The 15,880-nt window shown below is 42.0% G+C and overlaps 1 protein-coding gene across 1 annotated transcript; it reads left to right on the top strand.

Annotated features, from left to right (window-relative positions):
* The first annotated feature begins 831 nt into the window (after window positions 1–831).
* Gypa (glycophorin A (MNS blood group)) lies at window positions 832–15,457 on the top strand. The gene is made up of 8 exons (XM_052166302.1): window positions 832–949; window positions 2,896–2,976; window positions 3,063–3,143; window positions 7,433–7,513; window positions 9,515–9,553; window positions 11,334–11,419; window positions 13,488–13,556; window positions 15,165–15,457. The coding sequence occupies exons 1-8, from the start codon at window positions 916–918 to the stop codon at window positions 15,192–15,194; spliced, it is 501 nt and encodes a 166-aa protein (XP_052022262.1). The 5' UTR covers window positions 832–915; the 3' UTR covers window positions 15,195–15,457.
* The last annotated feature ends 423 nt before the right edge of the window (window positions 15,458–15,880 follow it).

The raw sequence follows: 15,880 nt of genomic DNA, 5'->3' as shown, positions 1-15,880 counted from the left end.
CCTGAAAATCCCATAAGCCATGTCCCCTCCCCCTGTTCCCCAATCAACCCTCTCCCACTTCCCTGTCCTGGTATTCCTCTACACTGCAGCTTTGAGCCTTTCCAGGACCAAGGGCCTCTCCTCCCTTTGGTGTCTAACAAGGCAATCTTCTGCTGCCTATGCGTCTGGAAACATGGGTAACTCCAAGTGTACTCTCTGGTTGATGGTTTTGTCCCTGGGAGCTCTGGGAATACTGGGTGGCTCATATTGTTTTTCCTCCTGTGGCGCTGCAAACCTCTTCAGCTCCTTGGGTCCTTTCTCTAGTTCCCCCATTAGGGACCCTGTGCTCAGTTCAATGGCTGGCTGAGAGTGTCCCCCTCTGTATTTGTCATGCACTAGCAGAGCTTCCCAGGTGACAACTATATCTGGTTCCGGCCAGCAAGCACTTGTGGGCATCAATAATAGTGTCTGGGTTTTGTAAGTGTATATGGGATGGATCCCTAGGAGGAGTAGTCTCTGGATGGCCTTTCCCTCAGACTGTGCTCAGAGGATTTCAAGAAGAAGCTACTTTCTTAACACATCACAGGGACCTCCGCATTAGAAACATTCCTATTCTCCAAGTCTAGCGCCTGCCCTGACCTCTGCAGTCTGTCTCTGTGTCCAGCTGAGCGGTCCCCACTGCTACCTCCTGGTGCTCACTTCATTTACATGAAGTCAACTGAACACAGCAGGCAATTCTTTGGAACAAAGATTTTAATTACACTCTGGTCCTCTCAGTTATGCAGACCTCTAGTTATCTTTATTAACAGACACTAAATAATTTTGCATCGTTTAAATGCCAGCCAGTGTGTATCAACGGATAGAGGCCAGGGAAAGGTGGGCCTGAGAGATAGCAGCGAGGCGGTCAGCCGGGTAAGGCTAACAGACACTCCCAGTATGAATGGGAGCACAGTCGCCGAGACAACAACAGGTGAGTGAATATTTTCACCTTGATGATATTTTATTCTCAATGCACTTATTTGAACTACAAATTGTCCCAGTGGTGGTTTTCTTACTTAACTGAACCAATGACTGAGTGGTATATTAAATTTCAGTCTGGCGGGTGAGTTTTATTAGAATTCAGCTAAGGACGTGAGTGGCATAGGGCAGCCCACCACCATTTGTGCCTGAATAGCAGTTCCCCAGTCAGAGAAATGCCTTTGATTCCCAGACTAGATAGCATTAAAATAATTGTATCAAGTATAAGTAATATCTTTCTATAAATAAACATGTTAGCTTGTGTGGGCTATGAAGAGACTTATTTCTAAGCTAAGGTTAGTAGTGAAGGTTAGGGTTGATTTATGCCCTTTCTTTTTCAAAACTAGTATAACCAGTTTCTCCTGCTGAGAGGAGACAGAACACTCAGTGAGCATGAAACTGTGAGAGGTTTCTCTTTGTGGAACTGTCACTACTGTTACTAAGAAAACAACAACAAAAACCCTAAGCAAACAAACACCTTTTAATTGGTTTAGGTGCTCTCTGGCTGGGCTGAATCTGAAGTAATATTTTATTAAAATAAATCCCATGTATTTTAAAGTAGCTTTACGTTTGGCCTCCTTCTCAGGCTATTTTAAGCGATGTTCTCTCAAGCACAGTGATTCTGTGTTAGACACACAAGGGCCCAGGCAGCTGGGTGAAGTGTATTTCATCCACAGGCATAGCTACGACCTGAGTAGGCTGCAGAGAACTGCTGAGCTTTCTGTAGGATACAGGGTGAGATCCAGACTCCCTGGCAGATGGGATGACTCAAGGGTTAAGAACAAGGGGGGCGGGGGACAAGGAGTGGTAGAAGTGAGTTCAAATCTAAAAGACTGGTATACCTGTGATAGGGCAAATCATTGGCCCTATCTTGGCCTCATCTGTAAAATGCAGGCACTGCTGGTACTGACCTCGTAGTAACAGCATAAGGGCTGAGCTAAGTATTAACACAACACAATGTGCTCATCCCAGCACCTTACACAGGTACATCTGTTTGTTGTAGATTAAGTATAAGAGTTATCGCATGTTAAGTATAAGACTTATCTTCATAAAAAGTATTGATATGTACCATTAAAATAGGTGTCTGCTATGGTAGCTGTGACAGAAAACAAAGCCGGGCACGTGACTGAATAGCACTCCATGATGTCTGTGTATCATCTGCCTCCATATCTCAGTCCTCATGACTAGGGCTGCGATCAGCAGGACGTGTGGATATTGGGTGTCTTTGGTGTGGTGATTCCATGTCCTTTCAATATATAACCACTGATAGAATGGCTGTGTAATATGTTTGGAGGCTCCACAATGGTATCACAGTGACTGCTGTAGTTCACACCCCAGCTGGGGAGCATGCTCTGGTCCCAGCACTCAGGCAGGTGGATCCCTGTGTGTCTGGTCTACATAGCAGGACCTGTCTCAAAGGAAACAGCTGGCAGGATAGTTTTATGTCTTAGAGTCCTGGTTGCCCTTGAGTTCTGTTCCCAGCACCTACAGGGTAGCTCACAACTGTCTGTAGCTCCAGTCTTAAAGCATCTGATGCCTCTTCGCGATGTCACCAGCACCAGGCACGCACAAGGTGCACACACAAGGTGCACATACACACATCCAGCAAAACACTCCTACCCATAAAACAAAAATAAATCTTTTAAAAATAGCTACTCCAACTGGAGTGAGACAGCAATTCCCTGGTGGTGAGTAGCATCCCTCCACACACCTGTGACCTCTTCTACATTTACAGGAAGTATCTTTTCACATCCTTTCTTTATGGTAAAGGATTGCCCTGTGTTTTGAGGAGTGTTCTGCATAGTAACCTTCTGCCAGACAAATAGTTGACAAATCTGATGCCACTCTGCAGGCTGCAGGAAGCACATTTAGAATAGGTTTCCTGCTTTTTCTTTACAGACAATTTTCGTACAACCACCCTCCATATACCTTCAACTGGACATTATCAAGAAGAGCATTCACCATCATTGTCAGGATCAGGTAGGACCTATGTTTTACATTAATTATTTCCATATGTAATGGCTGTGGGAGGCTCATTTTAACTAATTTCCCTCTTTTCTGTACAGATACTTCTCATGCGCCCATACCTGTGGTGGCTTCAACTGTAGGTTACTCACATCAGCATTCAGCAACAATGTCAGTACCAGGTAGGTTCTGTGGTTTTTGCATAATGGGTTTGTAACCATTAGTATTTTATCTGAATCCTTAGTAAGATGTATATGCGATGTCTTCTGGGGTCAATGAACTGACATTAAAAAAAAAAATCAAACAGACATTCCCATGGCCGCCTCTGGAATGGGCTCCTGAACTTCTGTCGCTGTGCGTTTTTACTAAGCAGAAATTTTTCTTCAAAGAGACTCAGTCACATTGTGCAGTGAAGAAATATTTAAAGGGCTTGAAAACAATCAAAATGAGCAAACAGAACCCCTGCTTCTCAGGACGCCTGTGTCGAGTGGAGCTTGTAGTACAGCAGAGGAAGACGCACAGTGCTGCTCACTGTGCTGAGGTCAATAAAACCAGCTTAGAGACCAGCTGAAGCTGACTCTCAGAGGACACAGCAGAGGAATGAGCTAGAAGTCACGGTAGACACATCAAACAGGGCTTGGTGGCAGTTTCTCCTCTTAGCTTTTCAGTGGGTTTGCCTCTAGTGTGAGATATGAACTCATTCTCAAGTCCCTAACTGCCTCACCTTCTGTAACTAAAAGTACCCAAAAAGTGGCTGAAAATAAAACCTCAGGCCACCCCTCTGTTTGAAGGCTGCTACATGACACAATGAGGTGATTGGTGTTTTGGCCAATGCCGAATTCATAGCCGTGAATGTCCCTCACCCCAAGTATCGCCTAGCTTCCGCTCAGTTTCCTTGCCCATGTGAACCTCAGCAGAAGTCTTCAAGAGGAGATCTGGCCTTTATCTCCCCTTCAGACATGTCCTGACACGTTTTAGATCGGGCTCAAGTTCAGCAGCTGGCCTGAACTTCCTCTAAGTTGTATAGAATAACGGCACTGGCCAATTTAAGCAATGAACTTGACAGAATTCAGGAAACCAACCCACTCAACTCAAGAAAGAAGAATTTAGCGCTTGGTAGTGTGTGTGGAAATAAATAAAGGGGGCTTTGCTCTCTTTCTTCCAGTAAGGGTGTAAAGTAAAATCTTCGTGAAATAGTGCTAGTAGTAGTGATGCTAGTAGTCCTTAGCATCACTTTGTCAATATTTCCAAGTGGTTTCCATGCAGGTAGCAATCATACATGCTCTGTGCTATTACCAACCCGTTGGCACTCTCTATCCAAGGCTACAAAGGCAGGCATCCTACTTCACAGAAACTATCTCCAAAGAGAATTGCCTTCTATTGGTTTTTTTTGTTCAACAGGGTTATGGTGTGTATTTAAACACTGCACATTTGTTCCAAGAAACTGAGACTTTGTAAGGAGCTTTTACTGAATCCTGACCCAAGCCCTACTTAATTTTTCTACCAGTTCTGTGCAGTCAGTATTCCATTTGCAGATGAAAATCAAACCGGGAGTTTAAAATGTTTTGAAAACTTACCTGAAGCCAGTGAGCAGAGACATTGGAATGCAAATCTAGACAGTTTCAATACAGTATCCTCACACTTAACCAATGTCCTACCACATCCCCCAAATAAACAGTCACTTCATTTTTTTATCAGCATGAAATGTGCCTGAGATAGCGTTCACCATTTTCCCACCTGAAGTGTTTGCTCCGCCCATAGTGCTGTGTATGGCTTCAGAATATTTCATTATTCCAAAAAGCATTCAGACCCATTATCAGTCTCTCCCTACTCCCATGCCCGTAGCACCACAGTAACTACTAATTTTCTTTCTGATATGAAGAAAACATACTTTAGCCTTTGCAGTGTGCATATCCAAGTTATTGAAAAATATGACTTTTCCTTCTGGATCTAAATCTTATGCCACTGGCCTTTATGTCTGTCCACTAGGGCAACAGCACACTCTAAACACTACAACTTTTCTTTGTGTTTCTGTTTTTATTTTGTTTGTCCATTTGTTTGTTTCTGTCATGAGTTTTGAACTTAGGGTTTGAATCTTCAGCCTGCATGCTTGAGCACTGTTTGGGCTGTTTGGATCTCTTAATTCCGTGGGTATTTCAAGACTGGTTTCCTATTGTTAAAACACTGAATGCACACACTTATTTAATGTGATTAACATTGATATGATGTATACACTATCCACAATCTCATTATACAGTGATGAAAGATGCAGAGACAACTGGCCAAAGTGCGCTTGGTTGGAGTTATTTGCATTTAAGTATTTCTACCACAGCCAATGAGCTCAATGCACTGGTTTTTGTGATGGTTTTCTTTCTCACACCCAACCTTATTCCAGGCTTGAGTCCTCCTTCCTCTTACGATGTGAATGTGTTCTGCTTTCTTTTTCCCATTAGCTGAAGCCTTTAGTGAAGGTTGGTTGTCTTCCTTGTGAGGACAGCTGTAAGCTGCCTCTAAACCCATAAGACAACACTGTTAACATTTTACCCTTTTGTAACGTGGATTATATATTTTAATCTCAGAGCAACTCTTTGATGTGGCCAGTCACGTCATGATTATATTCAATACTCAAAATAAAAAAGTTAAATTAATATACAAAACAAGACTAATACAGTGACCTATTTGAGGTCACCTGGACAATGGATGGTGATGCTAAGATTTGTAGCTTACCAGAAAAAAAAAATTACTGTACAAGTTCACCTTTTGTCTTCCTTCCTGAGCTAATCTTTTGGATGCAGATCTCAAAATCCTTCTGTCAGGCAACGAAACAGTGCTCCTGTTTTGCAAGGAAAAGAGAGCTGGCATAATGACAAAGCACATGCTCATTTATTTACGGGTAAATCAGAAGTAAACGCAATCATCTGTGGTTGCAAGTCAGGTGGACTATGTATTTTTTCTCAACCTGTCACAATTGAAGAAACCTGTTAAAATTTCCTATGACATTTTTGTCAGGTTTCACCCGGTTATTCCCAGCCCATGTTCAGTGGTTAGGAGCTATATTTACATAAGCATCATTTTGTAAGGTGTCTTTTGTGAAGATGGCCCTCCTCATCCTTTTCAAGTATGAGTGTTTGCTACCAAGCTTAACACCCAGAGTTCGATCCCCAGAATCTACATAGTGTGCCTTTTGAATATCACACATACACACACACTGTGGTACATTGCATGCCCCCCCACATACACACGTATAAATAAATAAATAAATAAATAAATAAATAAATAAATAAATAAATAAATAAATAAATAAATGTACAATATGTTGGACGCATAGGGTATATTCCCATTTATTTTCTCTCACATATGAAAAGCCATATAACCTATTCATTGCTACATTGCCATCCTTATGTCTTAATGGAATATATATGAGACAGATAAAGTCATACATGAACCAAATGGCCAGTGGCTTGTATGTGTCTTGAATAAACTTCAGGTGGTGTCTAGTGAGCTATCGATGCCCTCAGTTCTGTGGCAGTGAAGTGTTCGTAGAGGAGACAGCTAGGCAGAGCCATCTCAAAACATAACTGGAACACCATGACTCACTAGTGCAGGCATGTCTTGATTGCGTAATGGAACTGTCTCCGAGGATCTAAGAACCCTGATAACAGGGCCAAAGAGGCTCGTTAGAGAAATACATGGTTCAGAGAACTATACATAGCCTGTGGCCTGTGAACAACCTGCAACTTCAGAGCGGCCTTTATTGTTTTATGTGTTTAAGACAACAAGAAAAGGACATTCGGCAGTGGCATGTGAATGTCCTGTGAGCCCTTTCTGTCCATCTGTCCTGACCAGAGCACAGACATATCCCCTCCTTACACTTTCTTACCACCGTCTGCCTGCTTTTACACAAGAACAAACTAAATTGACAGGTCTTCACTAAAGGCAGTGTTAGTCAGTGATAAGGACTCCCCGTAAGGAGGGACAGCTTGTTGGTAAGAGGACTGCTTATCCAAAACATTCTTGGCTACAAGGATGGGTTCCCTCGCGCAGCTCTCTGGTCGTGCTTTTTATCCACCTACTTCTGCATGCTGTTGATAGTGGTTTTTATCCAGTGAGACTGTAATGTAGGATAAAGTCCACACTGTGTGGTACCCGCCTATCCCTGTAGCCTGTGCCTCCATTCCATCCCTTTCCTCTCCTGAACTATGATGGAACTACGTGGACACCTGTAGTGTCCACAAATTGTAATGATGTCTAGAATTCTAGCACATCTGTGATATTATTATTCTGTACCGAAACCTCCATGCAGTCCAAGTCTGGTGAAATACATTCACGCTGTCTGACTCTGTGCCTCTGCCGTGAGGACATCTGAAGCTGGGGCTGACAGGGGTTGCGTAAAATTGGCTTCTGCTGAGTTCTTGCTGATGCATCCAGTCACCCCATGTTTATTCCTTCTCTCAATTTCTGTTTTGCACAGATGGTGTCACACCCCATCCCATGGCCCCTACTGAAGTGACTGTTCCGTCCAGAGGCCCCTCTATCTCACCACGTGGTCCAGGTTTGTTATGCTTTCATCAGTTGCCCTAGAGTCTGTGTTGTGATGCAGATGAGATCTGACTGGTGACCTGGTGACTGTAGGGAAACTGACCAACACTGAGAAATGCAAGCTAAGTGGACAGGTTCCTGCTGTGCAGGACTCTTGATTTGGAATAGTGCATAGAAATAGCACTGAATCAGAGAAATTACTGTGAATCAAAAACAAAACAAAACAACAGCAACAACAAAACTACGAACATGCCTAAATGATAAATGTGACCATAAAATGGGGAGTGGGGTGAAAAATTAAGGGAGTGAACCAAAAAGCCATAGAGTTTGGAGTAAACCAAAGGAGCTCACCTGAGGTGACCCTGTTCTCCTACAGACCTCGAATGAACTGCCTAGTGGGACCTCCATGCCATTAATCTTAAAAGGAAGCCAGTCACACTTGCCCCACAGTGTTTCTCCACAGATTAAATAGAGGTAGGTAAGAGAGCAGGCCCAGTGCCACACAGACCCCAGTGCCTGAAAAATGATAGCCCGTAAGCCAAATTGGGTGTTGAGATAAGGGGCAGGCCTGTAGGACATTTGCTTATGTGATCTCTCTCCCTCCCTTCCCACTTCCAACCTCCCCCTTGTCTAGTTTTCTAGACTGAAGAACACAATTTCACAAAACCTGGTTCAAAGTAAGAAAGTTGATGCTCTGCTGTGGGTGGGGTTTAGGGAAAGTACTACAGATTTACAGTAGAGCCTGAGAAAGACTCAACAAGGCTTCAGGATCCTAAGTGAGATGGGATTATTGGGAAGGGTCTCCTGAGAAGACTGAAAGCAATAGCTTTCAAAAGCCAAGGAAGAAAAATTAGGCCAAGTGTGTAGAACTAATTATCACACTCATGGTGCTGATTAGCAGTCTCAACCTCAGCATGAAGCCAATGTGACAATGTCAACTGGGACACAGTTAGACCCTGTGTGGGCACACAGTGCTACATGACATATATTCTATGCTGCCTAGGGGACAGGGAACTTTTCATTTTCATGCATTAATTAATAGAGTCTAACAACAACTCAGAGACATAAAAGTTATAATTCTTATTTTCTCTGAAAATAAAAAAAAAAACTGTAAAGCACAGAGAAATTGAATCATGTGTTTAAGAACTCACATAAGTGGTAGGCATCCCCTAATTGAAGCCAAGGCCAACATGCTCAGCACCAAATAATGAAGAGACAAGCTTTGATGAACCTTTAATTTTTTTGGATATATTTTGCCACCTTCCAGAATTTTCAGTCCCGGAAAGTGGCAAAATACATTCAACTTCTTGGTTGTGTGATACCATGTCATATGTAACAATTATTCCAGGGGAGAGTCCATGCAGTGAGAGGCATAGAGATATCACATCCACAACTACAAATACAAAGCAGAGTGAGTCATTAGGACGTGACACAAGGCTGTGACTGGCAAAGCCTGTCACCAGCACTGAACTCCCTCCAGCTAGGATGGCCTCCCTATATACTCATCAAAAAGTACCACCACCGAGAAGCAAGCATTCAAACACTTATCCAAACAAACACATGAAGGGCTGCTCACTCCCAAAACAATGGTCAAGAAAAAGAAATGCTTTGGCACTGGACAGCCAAGTTGGCGTGTTCTTCCCTGGAGAAGGCAATTCCTCCCACTGCCAACATTCCTTCATTGCCTATAGTTCTCTGAAAACAAACATACAGTTAGCATCATACGGACTGAACAAGTTATATTTAGGAATATATACATATATACATAGACATAGGGGCATGCAATAACAGTTTTTTAAAAAAAAAACAAGACCATAAATTTGAAGGCAGTGGGGAGGGGGTCCGTGGGAGATTTCAAAGAGAAGAAATGGAAGGGAGAAATGTAATTAAGTTGCAATCTCAAAAAGAAAAGGCAAAACCCTCTACTTAACAAATGGTTTTTGTTTTGTTTTGTTTTGTTGCAAAGGCACACCCTACTTATTCTAACTCACTTTGAAAACTTGATTTTTTTCAGAAATAGCGTCACCACTTCAACACCAATTTTCTGAGCCAGGTATGTTGGTATGTGTTAGTGAAATGTCGGCCATCTCAGTTTTAAGTTGTAGGGTTTTAGTTTCAAATATGTAACAATTGCCAAAGGTTCATGTTAAAAAGAGGATATGTGTCATTCACGTTAGTAACAAAAGCAGATGTTCCTGATTTTGAAGGAAAAACGTTTTTTAACCTCGGATGTAGAAATGTATAATTTGATATTTTTCTCCTAAATTATATTTTTGTAATTTTTAAAATCAACTATAGACATTTGAGATAATGTCTCTTCATTTATTAAAAAACAAACAAGCAAACAAACAAAAAATGGAGTCTTCCTTTTTCCGGTAATTGGCATAATATCAAAAATACAGAGAGACCATTCCTGTCTAAGTCCTGATCCACCTTCAACCACGTCTTTAAAATCGCCATCATAACTAGCACCATGCCTGCTGCCCTTGGAACTGCTGCGGGCTCCTCTGTGTGCCATTTCATTTCCCTGCAGCTTTTGAGTCTCCCCTACTGCTTGGCCAGTGTTCACATTTCATGCAGGAGAAAAGATAGATTGTAGAGCTTCACCACAATCTCACAAGAAACATCTGATTGGTGGACAAGGCTGCACAACGCACACGTGGATAGGGACACTACACCTTTAAAAGTTTCCTTTTTTAAGATTTATTTATTGTATAAATACACTGCAGCTGTTTTCCTTTTTTTTTTTTTTTTTTTTTTTTGGTTTGGTTTGGTTTGGTTTTGGTTTTGGTTTTGGTTTTGGTTTTTTGAGACAGGGGTTCTCAGTAGAGCCCTGGCTCTGTCCTGAAACTCACTCTGTAGACCAGGCTGGCCTCGAGCTCAGAAATCCACTTGCCTCTGCCTCCCAAGTGCTGAGATTAAAGGCGTGAGCCACCACTGCCCAGCATGTAGCTGTTTTCAGACACACCGGAAGAGGGCATCGGATCCCATTACAGATGGCTGTGAGCCACCATGTGCTTGCTGGGAATTGAACTCAGGATCTTTGGAAAAGCAGTCAGTGCTCTTAACCGCTGAGCCATCTCTCCAGCCCCCTAAAAGCTACTTTTGCTTTTAAAGTCAATAATCTGTTTTAAAGACTTAAGTTTGCCAGATGACTGTGCCATTTTATTTGCATGTCTAGCCTCGGTCTGTTTACCTCGTTGATCTGCAATATAAATACTCTATAAATAGGAAGTCCCTTCAACTTACTTATTTTAAACAGCTTTATTCTCAATATGCCAAAGTTTGCAACTTTGTATTCATCATTTTATGAGCGAGTGTACGGGAAATGTGCCGTAAACGCTTAGAACATGCTGCTTTTAGCTGTTGCTGATTTTTTAACTGAGCATCATTAGACTTAATTTACTCATTCATAAGGTGTTTACGTAACTTCTCTTCCAATCCTGTGATTCTATGATCCATTTCATACCATTTGCTACATTAAACATTGTCTTCTCTAGTAATGTTCAAACCCTCAAAGAGTTTGTGGAGTTCCCCACCAATGCAGAATACCCACCAACACTTGTCTGTGTTATGCCTGAAAAGAACACTGAACTTTGACCTCAGAAGTCTGAGGTCCTGGTCAGATGCTAACTCACTGTGTGACTAAGCAACAGAAAGTTCCAGATTCCCACAAAGTTACTGTCAAAATCCAACCTATTTAACGATTAAATGTGCACAAAATTATGAAGTATGAATGCATTTTCTATAAACAGGTAAGGGTATATCACCCTCTTCTGTTTTTCAAATGACACAATTGATTTTGTCCTTTCTTTGCTTTTTGTCTCCCACAGTGGCAATACTCATCATTTTGGGCATTATGGCCGCAGTCATCGGAATTATCCTTCTCATCTCTTGCTTGATCAGCCGAGTGACAAAGGTAAGTGTTCAGTGCTCCATTTCAAGTACCAATGTGAACAAGGTTGGGTGGCATACTCTTCTGCGTATAATTGAACACAAAAAGAAAGAGAATCTTATACCCCCCCCCCCTTTTAAACGGGACACATAAAGACCCAGAATCCTCCACTGAACTGTTTTTGCGTTTGCCAAATTTAAGGTGACTCTTGCATATTACTTTGTTCTCCATGTCTCCAATGTAAGGTTCCACAAAGTTCTTGACTAATATGGTTTAAAATATTTTGATGGCTAGAGATGAGCCAGTCAGATTTCTAGTTTAATTTGTGTATAAAATATCTCAAACAATATGTCATACTTAGATACATTTAAAACTTTTACTTATTTCCTTTTTAAGATTTATATTTTAATTGTGTTCATGTGCACATGTGTGTGTGTTTGATATGAGTTATGTATGCGTTTACTTGAGTTTGTGCATGTGTGTGAACGAGTTCATGTGTACCGTGTTTATGCAGTTGCCTCCAGAGGCTGTAAGTCATCAAGTCCCCTAGAACTGGTTGCCATCAGTCCAGTATGGGTGCTGGAATCTGAACCTTGGTCCTTCGCAAGAGCAGTGGCTGATCCAAATCACTGAACAGTCTTTCTAGCCACACCTCCTCTTATTTCTAGTCCCACTGTCTCTGAAATAAATTATTAAAAATCCATCCATGATTTTTCACCATGTGAGTTTTTAATCATCAAAGCTATTTTAAAATACATATTATAAGACTATACTTTCAGGGGTCATTTCTATAATTTGTTAAATACATACTACACAGCTTTCTAAAGCACATAAATGTCTACCTAAGACATTTAAGACCCAAAACCTGTGTGTGCATTCCTGATGCTGCCATTGGATCTGTAATGCTAGGTCCTAGATCCTGAGCAGCAAGTCACAGGAGGTGACTACTGTGCACTTTGCATCTTCCATTCTCTCCCCCTCCTCCTGCCCATCCCCCTCCACATCCCCCTTCACCTCTCCCCCTCCCCCTCCGTCCCTCTCCCTCTCCCTCCCTCCCTGCTTTCCCCTCCCCTCCCCCTCCTTCCTCCTTCCCCTCCCTCTCTCTCTCTCACTGCTCCACCACAACCATGACCATGGCCTATCTGTATTATTTGATACAGTTAGAGTGGCAGCCACACTGCAGTAGCAGGGCAATCACGGTAAAAATGACAGGAATTCTAGTTTCTTTGCTTGCATCGCTATGTACTTCCTACCAACAATTCCCACAGTCAGTTCTATCACTGGTTCTCATTATCAGTATAAATGTGCCTTCCTTAGTAATACTTTTTCAGTCAAGGTTACTCATTTCACTCTCTATTAATAATTAAGTTGTATATTAATTTATGGGTGCTTGTCTGTGGTATGAGATATCCTGGGTATGAGATGAGTCCTTTGTCTGAAGTCTACACATTGTAGAAAAATTACTTTCTGAAAAAAAAGGTGTGAAAATGAAACTCTCTCTTAGCTGATATTCAAACCCTGAAATTTCCAGTTGGAAAAAACTCATAGAATAGAGTCTTTGTATACAAAAGAATTTGGTATACATGGTCAACATGACTCAGGAATCATACTTCAATCGTTTTTAATTTTTATTTCTATTTTCAGTACTTGTTATAGCAGAGAATGTGGAAAAGTCAATCTATAGGATAATATGACCCCTGTTGAATCAAAATACTATTTAGGAATGCAGATATAAATTTAAATCAATGAGCTGGACTTGGTGGCACACTCATTTAATCCCAGCACTTGGGAGGCAGAGGCAGATGAATCTCTGTAAGTCTGAGGCCAGCCTGGTCTACAGAGAAGGTTCTAAAATAGCCTGGACTACCTAGTGGCAACAAATACAAATAGAATTTAAATCAGTGTCCATATGTATCTATGACTTTCCCAATATGATTAAACTGCACAACGTCCAACCAAAAGTAAAGGACTTTAGAAAAAAATGGGTTTTTTGAGACATTTTTACTTTCAGGATATCTTTAACTTAAAAAATTGGTGGTGATCGGGTTTTTTTGTTTTGTTTTGTTTTGTTTTGTTTGTCTTTTATTTCTAGAAAAGTTCAGTTGACATACAACCTCCTGAGGGTGATGACAACGGCGTGCCTTTGAGTTCTATTGAGCAGGTTGGTGTCCATGTCTGTATTGTCTTTTGCATGTGGTAAACAGAAATGGATTAGTAGATTCTGTCTTTCAGAGTCACGGGGTAGAAAACTACCTGTGTGTGTCAGTGCTACTTTTATAAGCCTGATTTTATTTTTCAATATGAAAATTGCTTGTAACTTAAAAAGAGTCTCTCCTAGTTACTTCTTAGTTCCCAACCTGCAAGGTGATGGATGTAGGAGACCCCACAATATGTATGTATTATGTATGTAAAATATGTAGGACATCATATCCATAGTTTGGATATGATGCTCCAGCTGTGGAGACAGCCAGCTTCCAAACTTACACCTCACTCCTTCCTTAGCTATAAAACCTTGTGAAAGTTTCCCTTCTTTTCCCAGCACACAGGAGGCTGTGGATTAGAGGAAGGAAGACTGTGGTCCAGTCCTGGGCTATGGTAGATAGCCTGGGCTATGGAAGGGAGCCTACAAGGTGTGTGAATGCCTGTTAGGTGTTATGAGCACTTTAGACTTCATTCCTAAGCGACCTCCTTGCACCCAGTCTGGGCTCCCTCTTCCTTAAGCAGGTGCTAAGTTGGTACACAAAACTGTCTGAAAAAAATGCTTTAGCTCTTTTTTTTAATTTTACTTGTTTACATTTCAAATGTTATCCCCTTTCCTGGTTTCCCCTCTGGAAACCGCGTATCCCATCCCCCGTCCCCCTGCTTCTATGAGGGTGCTCCCCCACGCACCCACCCACCCACTCCCTCCCCTCCTCACTGCCACAGCATTCCTCTACACTGAGGCATCGAGCCTTCACAGGACCAAGGGCCTCCCCTCCCACTGATGCCAGATGAGGCCCCTTCAGCTCCTTCATCCTTCCCCTAACTCCTCCACTGGCGTCCCTGGCTCCGTCCGGTGGCTGGTTGCTTTATGTAATACTGTTCATAAGTGATGCTGAAGGTGAAGTCGAGGCCAGGATGACTCCGTGGCCTCTGTAAGAACCCGGCATCCGCAGGAACGGGCAAGGCAGAGGACTGTGGCTTTGGGGCACTTGACTGTGACTGGGGCTTGCTGGGGAATTAGAGTGAGCGAACTGAGTCGGGTGCCACTGCAGCGTCCTCCTGTGACCCCTCCAGCCCATGGTACACTGGGAATATCTGGAAGACTGTCTTGTGGTAGCAAACATAGGAAGCTTCTGAGCAGGCTCTTCATGAACAAGAAAACATTATTCCTAGGATTGGCCTCACAGACTTGACAGCCTGCCTTCAGTTTGAACATGTGTATCTAAATCAACTCATTCCATTACTGCCTTGGCACTAGGCTCTGACTCTGCCCTCCTGTGAGTCTCTCGTCTGGAGAACAGAGGAACAGCAGAAGTGTGCTTGTTTCTCACCAGAGATTTCTAGAATAAATTTTCTAAAGGAAAAAAAAATCTGTGCCTTTCTAAAACAATCAAATGGAAATCCTCAAGTAGAGCTAAATGAAAGGTATTTTACAACACTTATATTCAAAGACTACTCCAAGAGTGTAGAATCCAGATATATATTTGGTGCAATTTCGTGTTGGTTTAAGTATAACTGTGTCTTGTATAACTGTTTTGTAACCTCCCTCAACCCCATCCTTCTACAGACCGCTAATCAAGAGTTCTCCAATGTTTGAAAGACCCTCAAGGAGAACAAGACTTCAGTCAATGGAAAAAGTAATGGAATAACCGGACGTTTCAGTAACTTAGGTACCTCCCTGAGCTGCACTATTGTTAAGAAGAAAATGTCACCTTTTGAGCCTTAGTGACTCACTATGGGGGTGGGGAAACTGTTCATTAATAACTGAAGATGAACAAGAGCTTCCTTGTGTGCTTCATTTTGCTGGCAAGAATTTTTGTAACTGCTTGACTAGAAATTTTACTCAAAAATTTCAATCAAGTTTGTGTGCTCTCCTTTAAGATTGACATACTGAGTTCTGTAAGGGTTTATTCATGGTTTGTTCCTGGTGATGTCATGGAAAGGCTTCTACTGTCTCCATGAAATCCAAGTTTCTACATCACTTCAACTCCTCAGCTCATTTTCATTTAAGTAAATTAAAAGAACAACAAGTCTTCCCGAGTTCTTCCCTGCCAGGCAGGCAACACCGAGCTCTCTGTTAATGGAAGGATATATAACCCACACTCAGAAATGCCAAAACATAAGTGTATGTAAGGACACTCACACACTCGCGTCCCTTACTCGGTTATATGGTATGTAAGTCAGCACAAAAAGTATTTGCTAATTTAAACAGGAAGTTGTTTTGTGGATCGTTCAAGACAATTTGGCAATGCCACATTAACTCCTTCATAGTATGGACCAGTG

The sequence above is a fragment of the Apodemus sylvaticus genome, chromosome 21, assembly GCF_947179515.1.
Source record: "Apodemus sylvaticus chromosome 21, mApoSyl1.1, whole genome shotgun sequence".
NCBI classification, from domain to species: domain Eukaryota; kingdom Metazoa; phylum Chordata; class Mammalia; order Rodentia; family Muridae; genus Apodemus; species Apodemus sylvaticus.
Note: the sequence above shows the minus strand (reverse complement) of the source record. Positions and strands in the feature narration are given on the sequence as shown.